This window comes from Dreissena polymorpha, unplaced genomic scaffold, assembly GCF_020536995.1.
Source record: "Dreissena polymorpha isolate Duluth1 unplaced genomic scaffold, UMN_Dpol_1.0 chrUn006, whole genome shotgun sequence".
NCBI lineage: Eukaryota > Metazoa > Mollusca > Bivalvia > Myida > Dreissenidae > Dreissena > Dreissena polymorpha.
Window position 1 is genome coordinate 60,029 of NW_026273320.1, and position 20,610 is coordinate 80,638.

At 35.0% G+C, this 20,610-nt stretch overlaps 1 protein-coding gene across 1 annotated transcript; it reads left to right on the top strand.

The window, feature by feature from the left end:
* Positions 1–2,758: 2,758 nt before the first annotated feature.
* On the top strand, positions 2,759–20,424 carry LOC127863380 (uncharacterized). The gene is made up of 10 exons (XM_052402891.1): positions 2,759–2,843; positions 3,287–3,393; positions 5,125–5,214; positions 5,831–5,971; positions 6,515–6,630; positions 7,024–7,124; positions 16,983–17,074; positions 17,356–17,471; positions 18,542–18,666; positions 19,843–20,424. The coding sequence occupies exons 1-10, from the start codon at positions 2,792–2,794 to the stop codon at positions 19,953–19,955; spliced, it is 1,053 nt and encodes a 350-aa protein (XP_052258851.1). The 5' UTR covers positions 2,759–2,791; the 3' UTR covers positions 19,956–20,424.
* Positions 20,425–20,610: the final 186 nt, after the last annotated feature.

Genomic DNA, 20,610 nt, shown 5'->3' on the forward strand with positions numbered 1-20,610 from the left:
TTTTCAGAGAAGTTGATTTTTCGTTATAATTTGATATTTTTTTCATTCAAAATGATGTTTTCACTAATTATTATCATAGCCACACGCTAACCACCTGTGGGCGGATTGGGAAGTAATTTGATCAACCGATCGGTATAGATCTATATAAAATACATCATTTGGTTCGCATAATTTACGCTTAACTAGTAACAGTCATGTAACCAAATATGAGGTAAAGCAGCATTATATATTAACAGACAGGTGTGTTGTAGAAAACAATTGTTTCGTAAGTTAATCAATACAAAACTTAAATTAAAATTAAGAACAAATACTTTAAGATCTATTTGCCACGTTGAATTTACGCAAACACACGGTACTACATAAAACATTACTTACTTCGGTTATCTACGGAATCCGGAAAGGGCCAAGTTGAGTGTCGCGTGTCGACCTTCGAGGTCGACACACGACATTCTCGCGACATTCTCTCGACGCGCGATATGATATATCGCGAGAATGTCGCCTGTCGACCTAAACATCACACGACATTCTCTCGACGCACGACATTCTCTCGACGCTCAATACGATATATCGAGCCAATATCGCGCAATTGTCGCTTGTCGACCTAAAAACCCCTAGGTCAACACGACATTCTCTCTCGACGCTCAATACGACGCGCGACAATTCAGTAGACAGTCAAGATTTTATGCGAATTCTTTTTCTAAAGTCCAGCGCGATATTCGACACTCAAATATTGATTGTTGCATGATTGTCGCGCGTCGAGAGAATGTCAAGAGAATGTCGTGTGTCGACCTCGAAGGTCGACACGCGACACTCAACTTGGCACTATCCGGATTCCGTAGATATCCTCAATCGATATTTATTTAAAGTCAAATCGCTACGTGATCAATATATTGAGGTAAATCAACTGGTTACAATAAATCCATCTTATACACACAGACAAAAAAAAATCGACCCCAGCATTTAAGAAATGTACACTGTTGCTTAAAAAATTCAGTTTATTTCAATAAAACGCTGTTATTTATAGGATTTTTTCAAAACGCTTATAGCACATAAATTAAGTTTATTCTATTTTGTTGTAAAATTCAAAGTTATTCATGACGAAGACTCGTTGATGTTAAATTACGTCATTTCAATTTCATATTTCTTCTAAGAATTGATGACAATATAACGTCATCGAGTTATTTTGTGGGTGAGTAGATCTAGTAGATCTACAGTGGTTCGTATACTGCTAAGATCAAAACTTTCTTATTGTATGTCGACTTACTATTTTGCAACAAAAAAAAAATGTTATTTCGGGAGAGGGGTTGATTTAAAGAAAATGAAAAATGGACATTCAATGGTATTGTCATTGAAGTGGTTAATAACTTTAACTATTTATGAACAGTATTGAACTATACGGGAAAGATTAAATTAAACCTGGAACATTTGGTCGGTAATTAAAGCCCTAGACTCAAGAAAATGAATACATTCATGTTCAAATGTAGAGTTCTAATGACTTTTACATAAAACATTAAATATTGCGTCAATTGTTTGACTCTTTTGTGGGTTCTATATTAATGTAGGCAGCAGATACCGATAAGTAAATGTTTAGAGTTTGCTACTCAGTATCTTCTTAGCCGCGTCTTGATAAATTAGGTCTAATACCACATTGGGCCAGCGTGACTCTTGACCAGCCTGCGTATCTGTTAAGGGCCTACCGTGTCCGCTAATGAGACCACGAAACCTTGCGTTTCTTTTAAGCGGACAAGGTAGTGAAAATGCACTGGCTGGTCTGGTGCTACACTGGAATCATATTGCATAAGACCCATTTTCGCATTAAGCGGGTCATCTAATGTGATCGGTAAAAACGAATCTTCATAGGTTTCGTCAGTGGAAGTTTCAAATACTGTCATTGCAAACTATTTTAAATATTTTAATGTGTAGGCAGATTTAAATTATATCGCACGTGAATTTCTGTGTTGTACTTAGCTATCTTCAGTACATTGTACGGCGTACTGGAATTTTTCTGACAGTGATAAATGTATCGGATGATGTCTTTGGGGTCAATCAGTGTGTGTACTACATAAATATAATCAGAACGGGCATTGTGTACACCCAGTACGCATCTACTGGCATCTTCTTATCTCTAAGCCCTGAATTTTTTATCTCTCTAGTTTGTCTGTCTGTCTTTCTAGATTCGCTGATTCCTAGGATGGGGAGGTTGAACTTCCCCATCTCTGCGGCCACTTGCGTTGTCTTTATGGTCTTCCACATCTATAGCTGCTAGATATATCGCATCTTTGTATACTAGATAACCGCATCTATACAGATAAACTATATATATTTCTTCTAGATATAGCAAATATATACTATTATACATACAACATCAACAGCTATAATATCTACCGCATCTAAAGTAACAAGATATACCAAATCTATAGCTACAAGATAAAAAATATCTATATGTTCTATATAAACAACATCTGTAGTTACTAGATATACTACATCTATAGCTTCTAGATATACCATATATTTAGCTACTAGATATAACACACATATAGCTACTTTATGTATCACAATTATTGCTACTTGATGTACCACATACACATAGCTACCAGATATAACACAGCTGTAGCCACATAATACACCACATCAATATAACATCTAGGTACACTTCAGTATATATTCGACATTCACCACACCTGTATTTACCGGAAGTGACACAATCAAAACATATACTCGCATAATAATATAATTTAAATCATTTTCAGTATATTGACATACTATTTGTAGTAGAGATGCAGGATCCCCAATGAAAACGATACAACATGCGATTACAAGCCTCAAGGGAGCTCAGTACTCCAGTGCGTATACAATTTTATTTGAATACTTTTGTACATCAAAAATAGTTAACTGTTGGTTCTACTATTTGGCTGCAGTTTTGTGTAGTTGCTGCTATGGTTTTTGTTGAATATGCGCACTCATTCGTCAAACAACGCAGGCTGTTTTTGATTTTAATAAATTTCAAGTGAGGTGATTGTATTATAAAGTCTTTCCGAATCTAAGTATCTCCTTATGTCCTTAGTTTTTCTGGAATACCAGGATTATTGTCATTATATAGATTTATTATCGAATATTATGAATATTATGAACATATATGGAAAATATTTGAAAATTACAATGCAAATTTACGCAAAGGCCTTACGTACAATATGGCTTCATTTTTATAGTTCTTGTGGATTTAACCTAAGGAATTGAATATGATTAATGAATGGAAAAACATGTATCGTTTTATCCACACCTCCAGCGGCCTACATCGAGTTACTGAAAGGTCATCACGATCTTGCTGCAACGTTGCAGATTAACGTCAGCAACGTCGTCAAACGTTCGTATCAACGACAGGCCGTAAACGTGGTAGGTATACTACGTTCGGTTCAACGTCAAGTCGTATCCGTAACATATGCATACGTTCATATCAGTGGAAGACCGCATATTAGTATGTGCATTACGTCCGACCAACGTCAGACCGCTATACGTGGTAGGAAAAGTAGGTTGAACTTCTGGCAATATACGTACTATGGACTTATAATCTTCTGAATGTCAGGCCGTATGTGTGGTATGTAAAGTACGTTCGTATCAAAGACAGGTCAAATACGTGGTAGGAACAGTATCGCTTTGAGGTAAACAGGTTAAACTCGAAGGCCCGTGTTAAAGGGGCGTCGTTTCAGCAGAACATATTGATAATGTTTGGTCCTATGGCACACAAAGTTGTATCTTGATTGCCTGGGCTAACGATATAACGACTATTGAAGTTGGAATCATCAAGTACAAGGTCAGGAACTGACACAGGAAATCGTTTAGGCACTATACTTAGAGAACGCTTTAACCTACAATGAGACAAGGTAGAGTTGTTATATGAAATAAAAGACGAGATATTATGGTTAGGCTACTGGTTAAAAATTCAAGGTCACATGAGCTGAAGCAAGAAATATGTATCGACTTTATATCTAGAGAACGCTTTGGTCTATGATCATCTAAATTGGTATGTTGGTTACTTGGAAGAAAAGTCACGGTTAAAGTTGCAAGTAACAGGGCATATGATTTTGCACAATACCATATATTGAAATACGTTTCAAAGTGGGTATTTGGTTACCAGGTAAGATGCGTATTCATTTTGAGGTCATCAGGTCCAATATCAAGGTCATAGGGACTTGTATCATTAAATTGGTTTCCTAGCAATATTTAAATATGTAGATAACTCTGTGACTCGTACTTATCTTAATTGCCATGATGGTTTCTTGTGAGTAAATAAAGATACCTACTGATTTTGAGGTCAACAGGTCCGAGATCAAGGCTACATAGTCTTATGTTGTAAAAATAGAAAATGTGTTGCCGCACCTATGATTATGTAAATTAGTATAGTGGTTACTGTGTGGCAAAGTTTTATGCCTCTAACGTTTGGGATCAAAAGGTCACAGGTCATGTTGCTTAGCTGGTTATTTGGCAGGAAAGGAAGATACTCGTTGATTTGTTTGTCAATAGTTCAGAGATCATAAGGGCTTGCAACATAGAACTAGAATCCATAAAATATCTAGAGAATTAACAAGATCATATAAATTAGTATTCCGGATAGTATTGACGAAAGATAATTCAGAATAATTTTCAAATTAAGCAATTAAAGATCAATTTCACATAGAAGGTTTTGCAGTAATTCGGGAGACATACATATTTATCGAACATCTAATTTTATATCGACCTAAAATATGTTGCTAGCAAACGAACTTGTAAAGAAATTTATTCTTAAGCGATTTCAATAGCAAGTGGTTTTGTGTCGATTGTCAGACTTGTATGTATGCAATGATCTTAAGCGTAACACATTTACACTAAGTTTAATGTAAACGACGTCATTGGATCAATTTCCGCCATGCCATCGGTCCGTCCAATTGTGATTTTAATGTTTTTGAAATACAGAGATTAGTCGTCCGATGAATGGGATAGAGTACTGTAGCATCGTATTGGTCTGTTTGCATGTAAGATCCACATTTTATGTCGATGCTTTGAAAATATTTATCAACACGAAAATGTTCAATAATGAATATTAAGTATATTGTAATTCTGTATTTATTATGGAATGTTTCCCTTCAGACGGGCGGTAAACCAATCGAAAGCCGGTATTTTAAGCACATAACCGACCACGACGTTCTTGCCAAGTTGCCATCCAATGCACGAAAGCACGTAAGTCTGGTTACGATTAGTTAAAAAACTATTTATTTTTACTCGATTGTATCGAAAGCCTCAGGCTTATTGAAACGTTCTCGAGTCCGTTTCCTGGGTCTATAACCAGTACTTGGTGTCTTTGGGAAGATCTGAAAAACACTCCCTCGGTGGCCTGTAGGTCGCTAGGCGGACACCATATCCATTGCACCACAGCGACGAAATTTTACAAAGTTAAACATTATTAATGAATGGTTAAATGAAATGCCATATGTGATCGCAGTTATCGCCTCCGATCAAAACAATTTGGTTCAAACACTTCGACAATGGTCATACTTGAAAGTATTATCGTTATATGCGATAGAAGCCAATCATCGCTTGTGGATATTAAGTAATAAATTCAAAACGAGTGTATTCAAAACAGCACGTTTATCTTGTTACAAATTTTTAATCACGTGCATTTTGATGCTTTCGATGTCGGATGAATGGACACAGAGCCTTTACCAATACCTGGTAGTTGTCTTTATTGTTCATGGCAAAGCCTGGTTCCGTTTGGTAAAGCGGTACGTTTCTATATAATCATATATTTATCGTAGGATACCGTTACACCACAATTTACGAGTGTATCAATGTATAGATCCGCGTGGTACATTTGCCTGATGTGGGTATCACTAACTACGGAACAATACAAGAGTTCGGAAATGGCGCTCGAAACCCAGCGCAGATAGAAGTGTTCTACAATGGGAAACCGCTACACGTTGCACAGTGGCCAAATGAGGCAAGTGAAAAAGATTGAGGGAAATAAGTTGGCGGTTGTTTCGATTTTTAAATGATTTTGTGTATATGCATTAAAAGTGAAATCAAATAATTGCACATAAACAAATGCATTTTTGTTGTATTAAAAAAGTGTTCTATTAGGTTCGGTATTGAACAACTAGATCGACTTTTGTATATAACTGAAGTAAATTTTGGTATTTTTTATTTTATTTTAATACAGGTTTAAATCATCACCACTTGTAAGTTCCTTTTTAAGCTTGACAAAGCATACTTTTAAATCGACACACGCGCCAAGCATGTTCGACACAAATTATAATATATTAAGATCAGAGTGTTGCAAATTGTATACGTGAAGACATCATAATTGTACTGATCCCATGGACGCGTTCAAGAAGACCGAGAAGTTTGGTAGTGTATGTGCATCATAAAGCGCTGTCGCACGCGCCCATTCAACACTAAATAAGCACTCTTAAAATAGATCACACATTAAGGTTAACTAGTGCGATGAAATTTACTTTCTCCGGCCCTTTAAATGCATTGCCAGGGTTTCATCAACATAATTGAGGTTCCAGAGGGTCAGTCCGGTACCAGGTTCCGGTACAACTCGTCGGTACCAGCGGGATGGGCCAATGAGACGGACTTGTGGGTATACGGCTATTGGTAAGAATCACATAGAAAACCAGGGTATTGGTTGTTGGAATGTACATGTGTATTAAGCTTTGTAAGTATAGACAGCAAGTACGTTTTGTACTAAGGTATATTGTATAAGTTATTTTACACGTTTGTTGAACTAAAAGTTTTTTATCACAAGCAATACGCTATTTCCTGACATGTTCATAAACAAATAAATTTTATGTGAATCACATGTTGTAGGCTATATCAATTGTGATACAAAGGTTTGTATAATTTTTGAAAATATGAGGTGGCATGAGGTCGTTTATTCATGGAGCCTCGACCATCTTAAGCTATTTCAGGGATAATAAGACATCTTGATATTACTTTCACTACCGATTTTAGATCATCGGTCTGTTGTAATTGTACTCTTTCTTACAGGTACTGGAGTTGGTCGGATAGGTCGGTAAAGGTTGCAAGTCTTAATGCCTACACGAACACCGTGACTGTGGTACAGAACCCACCGTACGGACTTAGGATTGGTAATATTGCTTTGCACTTTTCAAGAATTTTACTTCCCACACATTTGTAGCCTGTCTTGTGATTCGTTTACTCCTTTAGTATTGTTTTAGTTGCCATAGAGAAAGGCCCGCGTGCTTCAATCCTGTGCTTGTGAAACTTAAGGTTTACGTTGTTTGAATCAAAGTACTGGCAGTACTGGTGTGACGATGCTTTTGAAGAGGATGGATATAAAACATCAATTTAAGTTTATCTATATCACCACAATTGTGTATGTTGATACGAACATTTGGGTACGATAAAAATTTGGGTACGAAAATTTTGGGTGCGAAAAAAAATTTGGTACGACAAAAATTTGCGTACGAAACATTTTTGGTACGAAAACAATGTTTAGGGGTACGGAGAAGTAGTAGCCGTGGGTAACTTGACCCATTGAGCGAAACTGGGAGGCGGGTCACATTCTTGTTCATTAAGTATGGCAATACCTTCATGATGATTCTCGAAAGTAGGTATGAGCACATAGCCGGACCATGTGAGCTCAATCGTATGAGCACTTGACTATCCGAGTTCGCCCACGAACATATGGATAAGTTAACTAATAGCGAAATGACCTTATACATGTATATGCTGAAATCTAACAATCGAACGAAATATCAAACATGGTATGTACACTTAGGTGGTTGTGTAATTTCTGTTAGAATATCGTATTCAATATGTAAATTTTAAATGATTGTGCCCGCACTTGAGTTTTTTGCCTTGTTTGAGTCTATACGCGCCTAGGCTGCACCCAGTGTGTGTATTTGTGTTTTACCAAGGTAATGAGTTACCTCCGCGCTGAGGCTGCATAATGTTGGGACCCGGAGTGTGTCCAGCACTCCTACCTAATAAGATTAGATTGACGACAGTTGGGACGAATTTTGAATGATAGCTGCAATTTCCAGCTATTGGTTTTGTACTGAAATACTTTTTTAATTTTTTATATGGTCAAATGCTGCGGGGGGGGTGAGATTATCCGGAAAAAAAACACCTGTCCGGAATGGTGACCACAAAACATACAAAATATAACATTGCGCCTGGAGCGGTAATCGAACCGGTGTCGTAAAGGTGAAAAAGCGAACGCCCTTACCACTGCGCTAGAGGGACGGACAATTACGGAAAGAAATATTGTTTTATCTATATATATCATAGCAGTGCAGCGTTTACAATTTGCAGGTTCGAAATCGTTCGCATTCTTTAGTTTTGTGATCACGTAAAAAGTTAATTTTACATGTTTTTATTCGCAATTTATTTACTAAATCGAGAACAAATATCAATTAAAATAGAGAAAATATATAGTTGTTTCATTGGTCCATAAAAATAAAATGGATGTAAAATTACTAATTTGAAATTAACGTTCTGATACACTTATTGAATCTGTTTCCCCAGGATATGCTGTTCTATTAATATTTACCTTTATCAACACGAACCACAACTCTGCTAGGAGAATGTTATCAATGAAAATCAACGAGCAATCTCCTACGCAGTGGCGAATGACAAGGGAAGTAACTGAAAAATCGAGTTATCTCAATCGTACTGGCTCGGTCTTTTACATAGGTCGCCATTGTGAAGAATTTTTTTACTGGTTATCAAACCTTGGACGCTGCTGTTCCAGCATCGTCAAAAAGGGAACGTATACCGCAACGTTTTTAAAGGGGTTGTAAAGGATGTTAAATCAATGAAAAGGATGATGAATAAACATCCAGAAAAATATTAGTATTGAAACCGTTATAAAACATTTATTTATTTATATATCATAAAACATTCTATGTTCATGACAACGTTTTGGTTTAAGATTGAGAACATACAAAGCTGACGTGTTAGTCGTATTTACTCCCTTTAAAATATACAAATCTAAGGCTTATGAAACCTGATTAAAAGCTGAAATACAAATATTGAGATGTAAGATATCAAAATGAGTTTTCGTGAATGAGGTTTTTACCAATATAAAGAAGTGAAACTCCAGCTGCTGGAGCAGTATTGAATTTTCATTAAAAACAATTAGTTGGTCCTTTATTTAAGGCAAGTGACCGATTGCCCAAACAGTACAAAACAGCACAATACAGCACAATACAAACCAACATAAACACAAAATATGAATAAAGCTGGGGTCACCGCCTTGGAACGGTCAATGCAAAGCATTGGGGGTTTAAACCTGGTTATAGAGCGCTCAACCTCACACTTGGCCCAGCAATATTCATAATACATTCAAGTGTAAATATAATTTAACGTCATAGCATTGTAACTCAAATTAAACAATAATAAAAGGGAATTAAAACGCATTCAATTTTATTACTATTTAATTACTCAATTGCATTGAATATACAAGAGTAACAGAATTACAACTTTTTGACGAACGATCAAATAAAACTATTAACAATTGTTAAAGGGATCTTTTCACGCTTTGGTAAATTGACAAAATTGAAAAAAGTTGTTTCAGATTCGTAAGTTTTCGTTTTAGTTATGATATTTGTGAGGAAACAGTAATACTGAACATTAACCATGCTCTAATATAGCCATTATATGCATCTTTTGACGATTTTAAAACCTAAAAATTATAAAGCGTTGCAACGCGAAACGATTGAATAATTTGGAGAGTTCTGTTTTTGTCGTTAAATTTTGTGAAACTACGAAGATTGCTTATATAAGGTATAAAATACGCCAAAAAGTGTACTCGGCGGAATAGCTCAGTAGGCTAAAGCGTTTTTACTTCAGGACTCTGGCAGGACTCCAGGGGTCACTGGTTCGAAACCTGCTCCGGGCAATGTTCTTTCCCTTTTTTTAATTTTTTTCTTGATTTTTTACTGGAGCTTTTATGATCCAATGTTTACATTTATCAATATAAAGCATTTAATGAATAAGTTAAAAAAATGCCAAAATCTGTGAAAAGGCCCCTTTAACTACATTCCTTCTTTATAGAAAAGATTTGAGAATGTAGAATCATAGAGTTAATATCTCAGATAATCATCGCGCAAATACAGGAAGAAGCAGCAATAATGGGTGTAAAAATTCCATATTACATAGCTTGGTTGTTTATGTGACTGCTAAACAAATTAAAAATAATTAAATCAAACAAGAAACGCCTATCAGAGAGAAAATATACATAAAATGGAACGTTATAAACCCAATGACCTATGCATGTAGATTACAACTGGGAAAGTCGGTCGTATGACGTCACAAAAATCCATAATGGCATAATGACGTGAACAAATTCCAAGGGCAGTACTAAATAAAAATATTAATCGGGCTGTATTACTAATAAAACAAGTTTACGTGATTTAATATTAAGAAGCAAATGAATACAAATGGCAATTCCATTAAAGCGACATTATTGGAATCAAACAGTATATAGGTGTTTTGACAACTGAAGACAGAAATGATTTGATGTACGATTTGAGTCCAAATGTAGTTTACATGCAGATTTGTTCATACGACACAATGACACAATTTTATTCAACAGTGACAAATGCCTATAATGTAGTATTCATGCAGATTTGTTCATACGACACAATGACACAATTTTATTCAACAGTGAAAAATGCCTATAATATCACTAATGATTCCAAATTTTAAGGGAAGAAAAATATAGTGAATCGAAAACCATCAAACACGTGTTTTTAAGTACATAAGCATCGTATCCTTTTGATAAAAACAAGTTAATTAAATTGAAAAGTTTAATATGAACATTTGGTTTAACATATTTTAATTTGCGGACACGCTTCAAAACATCTCCGTAAAATGATGGATGGGAGATTCCATTATTTAAATGCCATTTTAAAGAAACATTATATTAAGACGTGTGATGAAATGTTCTTCCACGCACATAACTTAATAAAATCCTTGGCCAGGTAGAAGACAAGGACGTACAGGTGCGAGTTTATGGTAAACTATGACAACTGCAAAACATGTTTACTGGTTACACATCGCCCTATCGCATTTACCTGCCAACCGGACTCCGATACGAGTCTACTGTGGTTAACTGTTACAAAGAAAAAGAAGATATTACCGATTTAAAAACATGAAAAATTTATAGCGTTGCAACGCGTAACGATTGTATAATTTGGAGAGTTTTGTTGTTGTCGTTATATTTTGTGACACTTCGAGGATTCTTATATAAAGTATTACAAATATCGATCATTGTATGAGCTCGGATGGCCGAGTGGTCTAAGCGTTAGACTTTTACTCCAGGGATCAGTGGTTCGAGCACAGTTGAGGGTTACTTTTTTTCTTTCTTCTTTGTTTACTGGAGCTTTTTAGATCCAATACTTACATTTATCAATATATAGCATTTAATGACAAAGTTCAATACATACCAAAATATGTGAAAAGGTTCCTTTTAAAACATTACTGACTATTATTCTGAAGAAAAAAAATAGTTTGAAATAGCTGAGTTCCTAACATAAGGAATTGTGTCATTATATGTGTCTCTTATTTGTATATCTTATTTAAAGTTGGAGCATGTTATTCTAATAAAATAACACCACAATACAACAGTTTGAAATATTATATCATTTACTGGTGATCTTTGTTTTTAACCAAAGTTATTTAAACTGTGTATATTTCGTGTAATCAAAACGCTTTATTCTCGAAACTAATACATTCTTATAATACCAAATATTATAATTTTAATATATATATATATATATATATATATATATATATATATATATATATATATATATATATATATATATATATATATATATATATATTTACGCTTCTTGAATGATTCTCATTATTATATTTGAGTTTATCTTGAACCAAATGTCATAGTAAACCTTTAAATACACTACTGCACGCTCACGTCAAAGTCAGGTCAATAAACGGTTTGCCCCTCCCCCCTTAAATGCTACAAAAGGTATTTTAACTGATCCCGCTAGGGTAGAAGAAACTTTATTACATCTTAAAAGTTTACCGATGTCGGACCTTCGGAAAGTTTTTTTCAAGATGGCCGCAAAAATGGCCACCAAAACCTATTAATTATCATAACGATGTAAATATCCACTCGAATGTAATGATTTCGTTGTCTATACCAAAGTTAAGCGGGGGGGGGGAGCAAAGAACTCACGAAGAACATCAGTAATAGTGTACTTTTTTCACAAAAATCCAACATGGCTTTGAAAATAGCCACCGACAAAATACGAAGGGCCACAAGTCCATAACTTTTGACTCGAACGTAATGATTGTTATGGCAAACGCGATTATTTAGAGACAATGGACAATTTAATTTAATTGTTGATATCACTAATTATTGGAATAATCACGAAATCCAATTAATGCCATTCAGCTGTCCACTACCACCTGATAAACAATCACATACGTCCATAACATTAGTCTTAGCGCGATGAAGTGTCCTGTTCCAACCTAGTTTACCTCTTGAGAATTGTTTCGATTGTCACAGATTTCTGTTTGTCAAAAGCCACATACAGCAGTGCAGTGGAGCCCATAGCGTCTGCAGCTGCATCGAGAGGATTTACATCCTACAGAACAATTTCAATATATGATTGTCAATGTGTTTCAGGTGTAGATTTGTTATGGGTAATAATCGGAATTAATTGGGCGTTGTCCTGAATCCATCATCTTTCAGTCGGTTTCATATTATGTGCCATCCTCATCCATAGCATGATTTGATGTTGAAACCACATTTGGATTTACGTTTGTGTACTGTTCGCTAGGAAAGCTGGAGCAGAAGGGCATGAGCAACCGCACCGAATGAAGCGATTTTAAAAGCGGAGCTTTTCCCAAATGTGTTGGTTCTGTCTATTCTATTTAATTTATAAGCAAAGGCAAACTTTCCTATGATATCTCAGATATCTTAGACGTATGACTTCGACAGCATCGGTCTGGACGCGAATATCCTCATTATTGACTTGTGCAATGACTTGTGCACTGATACTTGCAACGTAGTAATAATTGTTTTTATCTGTAGATCTGGTGAATTCGAAAATATTCAAACGTGAGAAGAATGCAAAATCAATTTATTTCCATTATTCAAAAAACGAAAGCCGACCACAATAAACCAATCTTAGATCAAACCAAGTCAGACAAATCATTTCTCAGAAACAAGTTTCAGTTACATGCCGATATTAATTGAAAACCGTAAAAAAGGTAGAATCAGATCCGGACAAGGCTTGCCAAAAGCTTATGTCTGTGAACAATCAACGCTAGATGATGGTAGCCATTCTCCCTGCATAATGTTCTGTTTTCCACTCGTTCTGTTTAGCATTTCCATTTCTAAATATCACGTTTGAGATGCATTGTTTGTATTGAACCCCTTGGTGACCAGCGGTTCATATTCTTTAGCTCAACGACTTCTTATAAAAATGAACTGGCCAGTCTATTTAATCTTTTTTCAATAACTGTTATTTTGCTATATGCTCCCTTAATTGTTTATACTGGCTTTTGTCATGCCAATTTCAAGTCTCTCTACTTAGCTGCTTGGCGAAGTAATAAGTCGTTGAGTTCGTAAACACGGGTAATTATTTTGTCACAGAAACCGTTCTCACAGCTGTTTAATCCAAATTCGTAAAAGGCGATCCTACAACAAATAAGCTTGCATACCTGTATGATGACACGACAAATGAACATGATGATGATAAAGAGATCCGCACCGTCTTGAGTGAATTATAAAAAGCATTAAAAAGTATGACATCAAGATAATTATTGCTGCATTGCCTTCTATTTACATACGTGGCCCTCGATATTGTGCTTGTTTTTGTTTTACCGGCATGACTGAAACAATGCGTTGTCTTCTTCCTGGTCGTCTATTATTGCCGGTGTTTATCAAGGATATATGCTAGGCCCGTTTCTGTTTAAAATATATACTAGTATCTAGACTTCTTTCTTCAACCAAATCTTAAGAAATAATCTCTCTCTTATAAACATTCAGATATTTTCATCAATGACTGTCCGGTTTCGCAAGGTCTTCCTGTTTTGGGTCGCACATATTGGAGGCAAGTTTGCAGTCATGACCATCATCGCAAGTGACGTTGACATCATCACAAACAATATCAAGAAAGCCCAGTTGTCATCGGCCTAAAAAATTCACGAGCAAGCCATGGATAACGTTCGAGATTATGGCCCATGCGAAAGAAAGACGGGGGCTTAGGCATAAGAAGTAAACCAGCCAGTACTCTAGGGCAGATTACCAGAAAGCGGACAAGAAGGTGACGATTGATATGAATGAAGCCAAACAAAAGAAAGATGAGGAGCATTGTCACAACATTTATCAATCGAAAATTAATTTGAAACGACATTCGAATCAGCCATCTTGGATTTGATATTACACTGTAATTTTCAAACACAGCGTTTACGAGAATAGTCGGACAAACCGTGGATCATGTCATATAAATCAACACACAACCGAAACATAATTTAATCATGTCTTTATTTACCCTTAATTTTAGTTTTCCAATTTGAAATGGCGAACAATATGATTTAAAAAAAATGAGCGGATCCGCAGTCAAGATGTAACCTATTGATAACAAACTTAAGAGGTGTAGGTTTGATTTCACTATCCCTTGTAACCATAAAATAAAGTGTCAAAAGGGGCGATGGTTATATCGATGCACTGTACTTGTTTATTTGTAATCTACTAAAAAAACACTCACATTGCTAAATTCTACTGGTAAAAATCACAGTAACAACCTAAACCAAAATGTTATAGTCTAAGGGTGAGCCAAAATTGTTATATGTTACGTATTTTAACGCGCCTTTCATCTTTCCAACGCCACATAGGATTGATTTTATGGTGGAAATGGCTTTGGATAAAATCGAGTTAAATCAGAAATAGGTTTAAGCGATTTTTATATTAATCTCTCGTCCGTCCTTCTATCTTTCCGTAATTGTGTCCGTCTGCTCACCCGCTTCATTTGCGATGATCACACCTGGAAGTATTGATGGAATCCAAATTGAACTTTAAATAATGATAAAGGGCTTTAATTGAAGGGTAGAGTTATTGCCCTTTAGGTATATATTTTGCGTAAAGCATGACTCGCTTAGTACTAGAATAAACGGTATTTAATACAACTGTTCTAGATTGATTTTTAGATGAAATGCATTGTACACAATGAATACAAGAACCACACGTTTTATCAGTTGTTATGGTGTTAAAATAGATGAAAATGTATATATATATACTTATTACTTTATTACCCTGCATGGCCAAATTTTGATAATCGAAATCGGCCCGGAGCTAAAGCACGTTACCTCAGGGCCAACGCGTTACGTAATAACAAAATGGCGTCCACATTAAGTCTCGGCCAACGGTGATCAATACCATTAACCACAAGTCAACGAAAGAAACGAAAATAATATTAACGACACGTAGCACACAGTTTGGATAATACAAATATCGATTGAAACCGTAACTCTTCTGTACATTCGATGTATGCCTCTATTTGAGCTTTAACAGGATTCATCGAACAGCAAAATTTATAGTTAAAGAAACACTTATCTCGACAACGTAAATCCGATTTTATAATAATAAAATAACAACGATGTGCTATTCCGTCCTTTTTGTTATTCCGTCCGTTATTTTATATTGATTTTAAATCACACATTTTTAAACGATTGTATCGAATGCTAACCACTTTCAACAAAAACACGATTTACGAAATCGAATGATTAGTCGGAGCGATTACACAAAATTGATTCCTAAAAATGCTTGACAAACACACACTCCGTAATTACGTTTGGATTCGTTTAATGCTAAAAAAATATTTAACTGTTTTGATATAAATCCTCCACGATGGAATTGTTGTCCCTAAAATCCAGAGAGTCAAGCTAAAACTGTGGTTCGTCTCAGAAATTACGTAACATGAGATACGTCATAATTCGCGTGATAAATAGAATAAAATGTACGGAAAGCTGGTTCTGTAATTAATAGTACATATAACGGGGATTAAGTCGTTGCCATCGTTGCTTGAGGGCTAGAAGTGATAATCGGCCCTGGATTAATAATCGCCCTCAGGCCTACGGTCTTCGGGGCGGTTATTTACTCACTCTGTGGGCTGATTATCACTTCTGGCCCTCAAGCAACGAGGTATTAACCTCTAAATATATATATTGAGAGAAGGCTAAATATTAAAACAAACATAACTCTTTCCATAGAAGTTTTCGAGAAATTGATCCGTCTTGTTTTGTTCAAATTGTTCGTGCGAATGAATGGGATACAACTGAAGCATATATTGATCAATGGCTTTGAGACGATTCGCAATAAAAAAAAATTATACGTCTTTCTACAATCTTTACAGGATTATTGTCCTTTGAAATTTTCGCGTGCCTTATGATTCCGTTACAATTGAAAATAGTGAAATGACACTTCAGCAATATATTTAAGAGTGTTATGTTTTTAGTCTTGGTATTGATATTTTCGAAGTTCCATTTCATAGTAGAAGGTGATTGTGCAGATCATAACTAAAACGTATTTCAGGTATTCAAATTTCGTATAATTTTAGAGGGCGTTTTGAGTACTAAAATCATATCTCTGTACGATTTTTTGTTATTGAGTTATCAAACTTAAATTTATGTGTTTAAGCAACGCATACATTTTGGATCAAAACACTCATTCCGGTGAAGGAAATACGGTACATAAAGTGACAGTACATATAATGACATTATTTAGCCTAGTGGTACAAATAAGGTAAGATGAACTTATCAAAGGTATTTATTTTCTTATTGAGGTCTTGTAAATTCAAATGCTAAACCACGACGAAATCTGCCAGATACCAATGAGTAACGAATTATACAATACGAGGCAGTATTGTGTCATTGGTTAACACGAATATCAAAGTTATTGAGAACAATTCTTATTGGAAATAACAGTATCTTTCTTTGCCATTAAGGTCATTTTGGAAAGCCTCCAGAGCAAGTTCGCTTTGAGGATCAAGGAGGCTACTTCCGCTTCTACAACGTGTTCTCGGAGCTGGACCAGCCTGTGAGTTACCACGAGTTGTATCTTTTTCAACAAGCATTGGTCCTTGTTTCTTGTTTGATAGGGCTATTTTGTTCGATGGTTTTTGGAGTAAACGTGGTCAACAACATTAGGTCTCTACTGACATATTCATTGTTATCGTTCAGAATAAACAATTGACTAACATCAGAAATCTTTAATTTAATGTTGTCAAATTGTTTGATTACCATGTTGTTAAAGACACAATACCATTTTTGTAAAGCATTGTTTACGAGATATGTTGCAGTACACCGCTCTCATTTTAGGGGGAATATTACATGGACAAAAACTCTGGTAATCTCTACGTGTGGATGCCAAATAAAGACGGTAACGTCAATGCCTCTGACATCACTTACGTCTCCCTAATACACGATTGCATCAAGTAAGTACCGTTATGCGCCTTTAAAAGCTGCATACACAGATTGAGAACAAAACAACTACAGAAAACACAATTGTTTAAAAACCTGTCAATGAAGCTTATAGTTGAAAGTACTGCTGTTAATAAGTTTGGTGACATATAATACAAGTTCCAAACTTCCAGGATTAGTCATTTCCGTGCATTCTTATAGGTCAACCCCAAAAGCGCCTCAAACACTTTTCAGCTACTTCAATTGTGTTGGCTGTTGTTGTTTAATACCAGTTACCACTTTGGTATACTGACCTATTGAATATACTTTCTGAGTCCCTGTGTTAACAAACACTACTTTTAAAATAACAAGCCAAACTTAGTGTGGCTGACTTCTATCCGCTCCTAACGCGGAAGACTTTGGTTCAATTCTTATAATAGCTCATGTTTTTAAAATGCTTAAAAATAACATATCATAAAACTACACAGCAAAACTCAAGTCTGTTTATAGAAGATCTTTTCCCAACATGTCGTTCAGACGGATATAATTATAGTATGATTATACTATTAACAGATGCTTTATTGACTGACTTGGGCGAGTGAAGCAGTCGTGCTATTGCTATAAAGTCTTATTTTTATCATCTTTATTTTACTCACCATTTGTGACGAAGCAACTTAAATTGTTTTAAATATATCCACGCATGTTTTTTTGCAATACCACTAGTTTCTATATAGCACTTGTCGGATTTAATATGTATGCAAGATTATACAACTAACAAGTCTTCGGATTAGTTTGAAAGATGTATTGTAGACTGTACAGTTCACGTACCGTATTGCGTTTATGGAAAATATGTAGGAAAGGTCAATTTATTATCCCAATTTTATTAATTGGTGGATATTATGTCGTATTTTATCGATCCGATGAAAAATTCGCATTGGTCATTCAATACAACTGTGTTCATTTTTGTCAAAATTAAGTTTTTAAGCTTGTCGTATATTTTTTTAAACACACGATAGTGTATGCACTTGTGTGCTATAATTTAAACTCACACGACATAGTACAATTCTGCAAACGAGGTTTTGCCAAATATTATATTCGCATCCAGTATAGTTCAAAATGTTCACGACATAACATTGACCGACTTCACCCTTGAGGCGTGCCGAGGTAATGGGATCTACGGGGTAAACGTGCACGACATTCAGATACAAAACATGGATATAAGAAACACAGGTAAATATAGATTTATCAAAATAACATTAAATAAATGCTAAATTATCAAATGTTTATAATCCGCTTTACGTCGTACTTTGTTTATAATTTCCTATCACTTGAATGATCTGGTGATAGAAACAATATTGTATTATAAATAGGGATGGCAACGGTTATTCGGTTAACCGGTTATCCGTTTTTTAAGGAGGTTAACCGGTTACAAAATTAATATTCGGTCATTCTTGCAGAAAACACAATTTTTTGTTGAACGCAATATATGCCCAAATCGTTAGTTTTGTTTTACTTCATTTCACTGTATTGGCTAATCCGCTTATCTTATCGCAAATTATCGGCAATTACCACCCAGTGATGCCTCCCTTTGGATCAAAAGCGATTAGAGTTGTAAACCATCGGGGTGCAGCGTATTAATGAGCAGGCATAGGAGCAATAAGCACCTACTCTGCAGTGTGTTTGCTTAGTATAAACAGGCCTTAACAACAGAGGTTTGGAAACCCATTGCAAAATATATTTACGCTAATTGACAATTGTTATTAATCCGCAAACTGTTAATGCACGTAATTCTTAAAGGTAAATGAGTGTTAATAAAAAACAACATAATTCAAATTCTTTACTAGCTTTTATTGATCAAGATGAAGAACAATAATTATGTGTAAATGACATAAAGGTAATATTGCAACAAAGAAATATCACAGTTTATCGACAAGCATGTAAAAATGTTTGAAATGACTAGCGGAAATGATTAGGTATTAGATTCAAAATGTTTAATACAATGTATTAAATTTGGAATTTGAATTTCCAATTTAAAGGACCAACAAAATTTGTAAAGAAACAGTATTTAATTGATAAAATGGTTAAAGTAATTAGGTTGCAAGACAATCAACAACACAGAGTATATTTGCATATACATGTAATTGTGTATAAACGTATACGTTATTCGGATGTTTTTTTCCATTTATGTGGCAGACAGTCGGTTAATCGGTTAGCCGCTCGAATATCGAAACAGATTAAAAGGTTAGGGATTTGCTTAGGTTTGCCATCCCTAATTATAATGCATTTACCATACGGTAAAGCAAACATAAATGCAGATACACGTATAGAAATAAATTTTAACATCATATTATGAATTAATTGTGTATAAATTATTGTTGCTATACTAAATTCCTCAAAATTGTTTAGGTTTAACAGGTGCTGTGTTGACTGGAGACAGTCGTGACGTCACAATCACACAGTGTACGATTCCTGACGTAGGAGGTGGCATTTATCTATCCGGTACCCTTTACTTTGCTTAAAACTAAGTTGTATACTATCAATAAGTCATACTAACTGTCGTTAGTTTGCAATATATATAGTATATGTAAATTAGCGTGTTCAAAATAGAAGTAGCATATTTTCTTATACTAAATGCAAGCCTTTACCCATTCTATGCACAAATATAATCCTACTTAACAATGTAAGAACGTATATGTTTGACTGCTTCAGATGTTTGATGTAATGTTTATGTAATAATTGTGATTTATTGTAGTTGTTTCACACTTGTACCGAAGTATATCAGTTATTTAATGAACCCACAGGTCGAGTGTAAAGAACTGACATATTGACAAAGGACAATAAACAATAATGAAACTACCGGAGAGACATTCATGTTCAACTACTTTTATAGCAGAACACCAACAAGGTTTTTATAATCGTAGAGCAAAGTTAGCTACTTATTGCACTGTCAGACTCTGTCCACTAAGGATAGCACAATTATTGAAAGATGTCAACAGAATAAACTCTCTGAAACCCAAATGAATGTATTATTTTCATCCTTATGTTGTTGTTTGTTGTTTTTTTTCGAACTAATTATTATTGATTTGTCAATATAATATTCATTCTTATTGAAATATTCAATTGAAATATTCAACTCGCTAGTATACCAGCTACTAATACCAAAATATATTAAGG

Bases quoted from the DNA above. Each gene is read 5' to 3' on its own strand.
- LOC127863380 (XM_052402891.1), top strand. From the start codon at position 2,792: ATGAAAACGATACAACATGCGATTACAAGCCTCAAGGGAGCTCAGTAC. The intron at 5,215-5,830 runs GTAAGTCTGGTT...ATCAATGTATAG, and splicing joins CATCCAATGCACGAAAGCAC to ATCCGCGTGGTACATTTGCC. The intron at 17,075-17,355 runs GTGAGTTACCAC...CTCTCATTTTAG, and splicing joins TCTCGGAGCTGGACCAGCCT to GGGGAATATTACATGGACAA.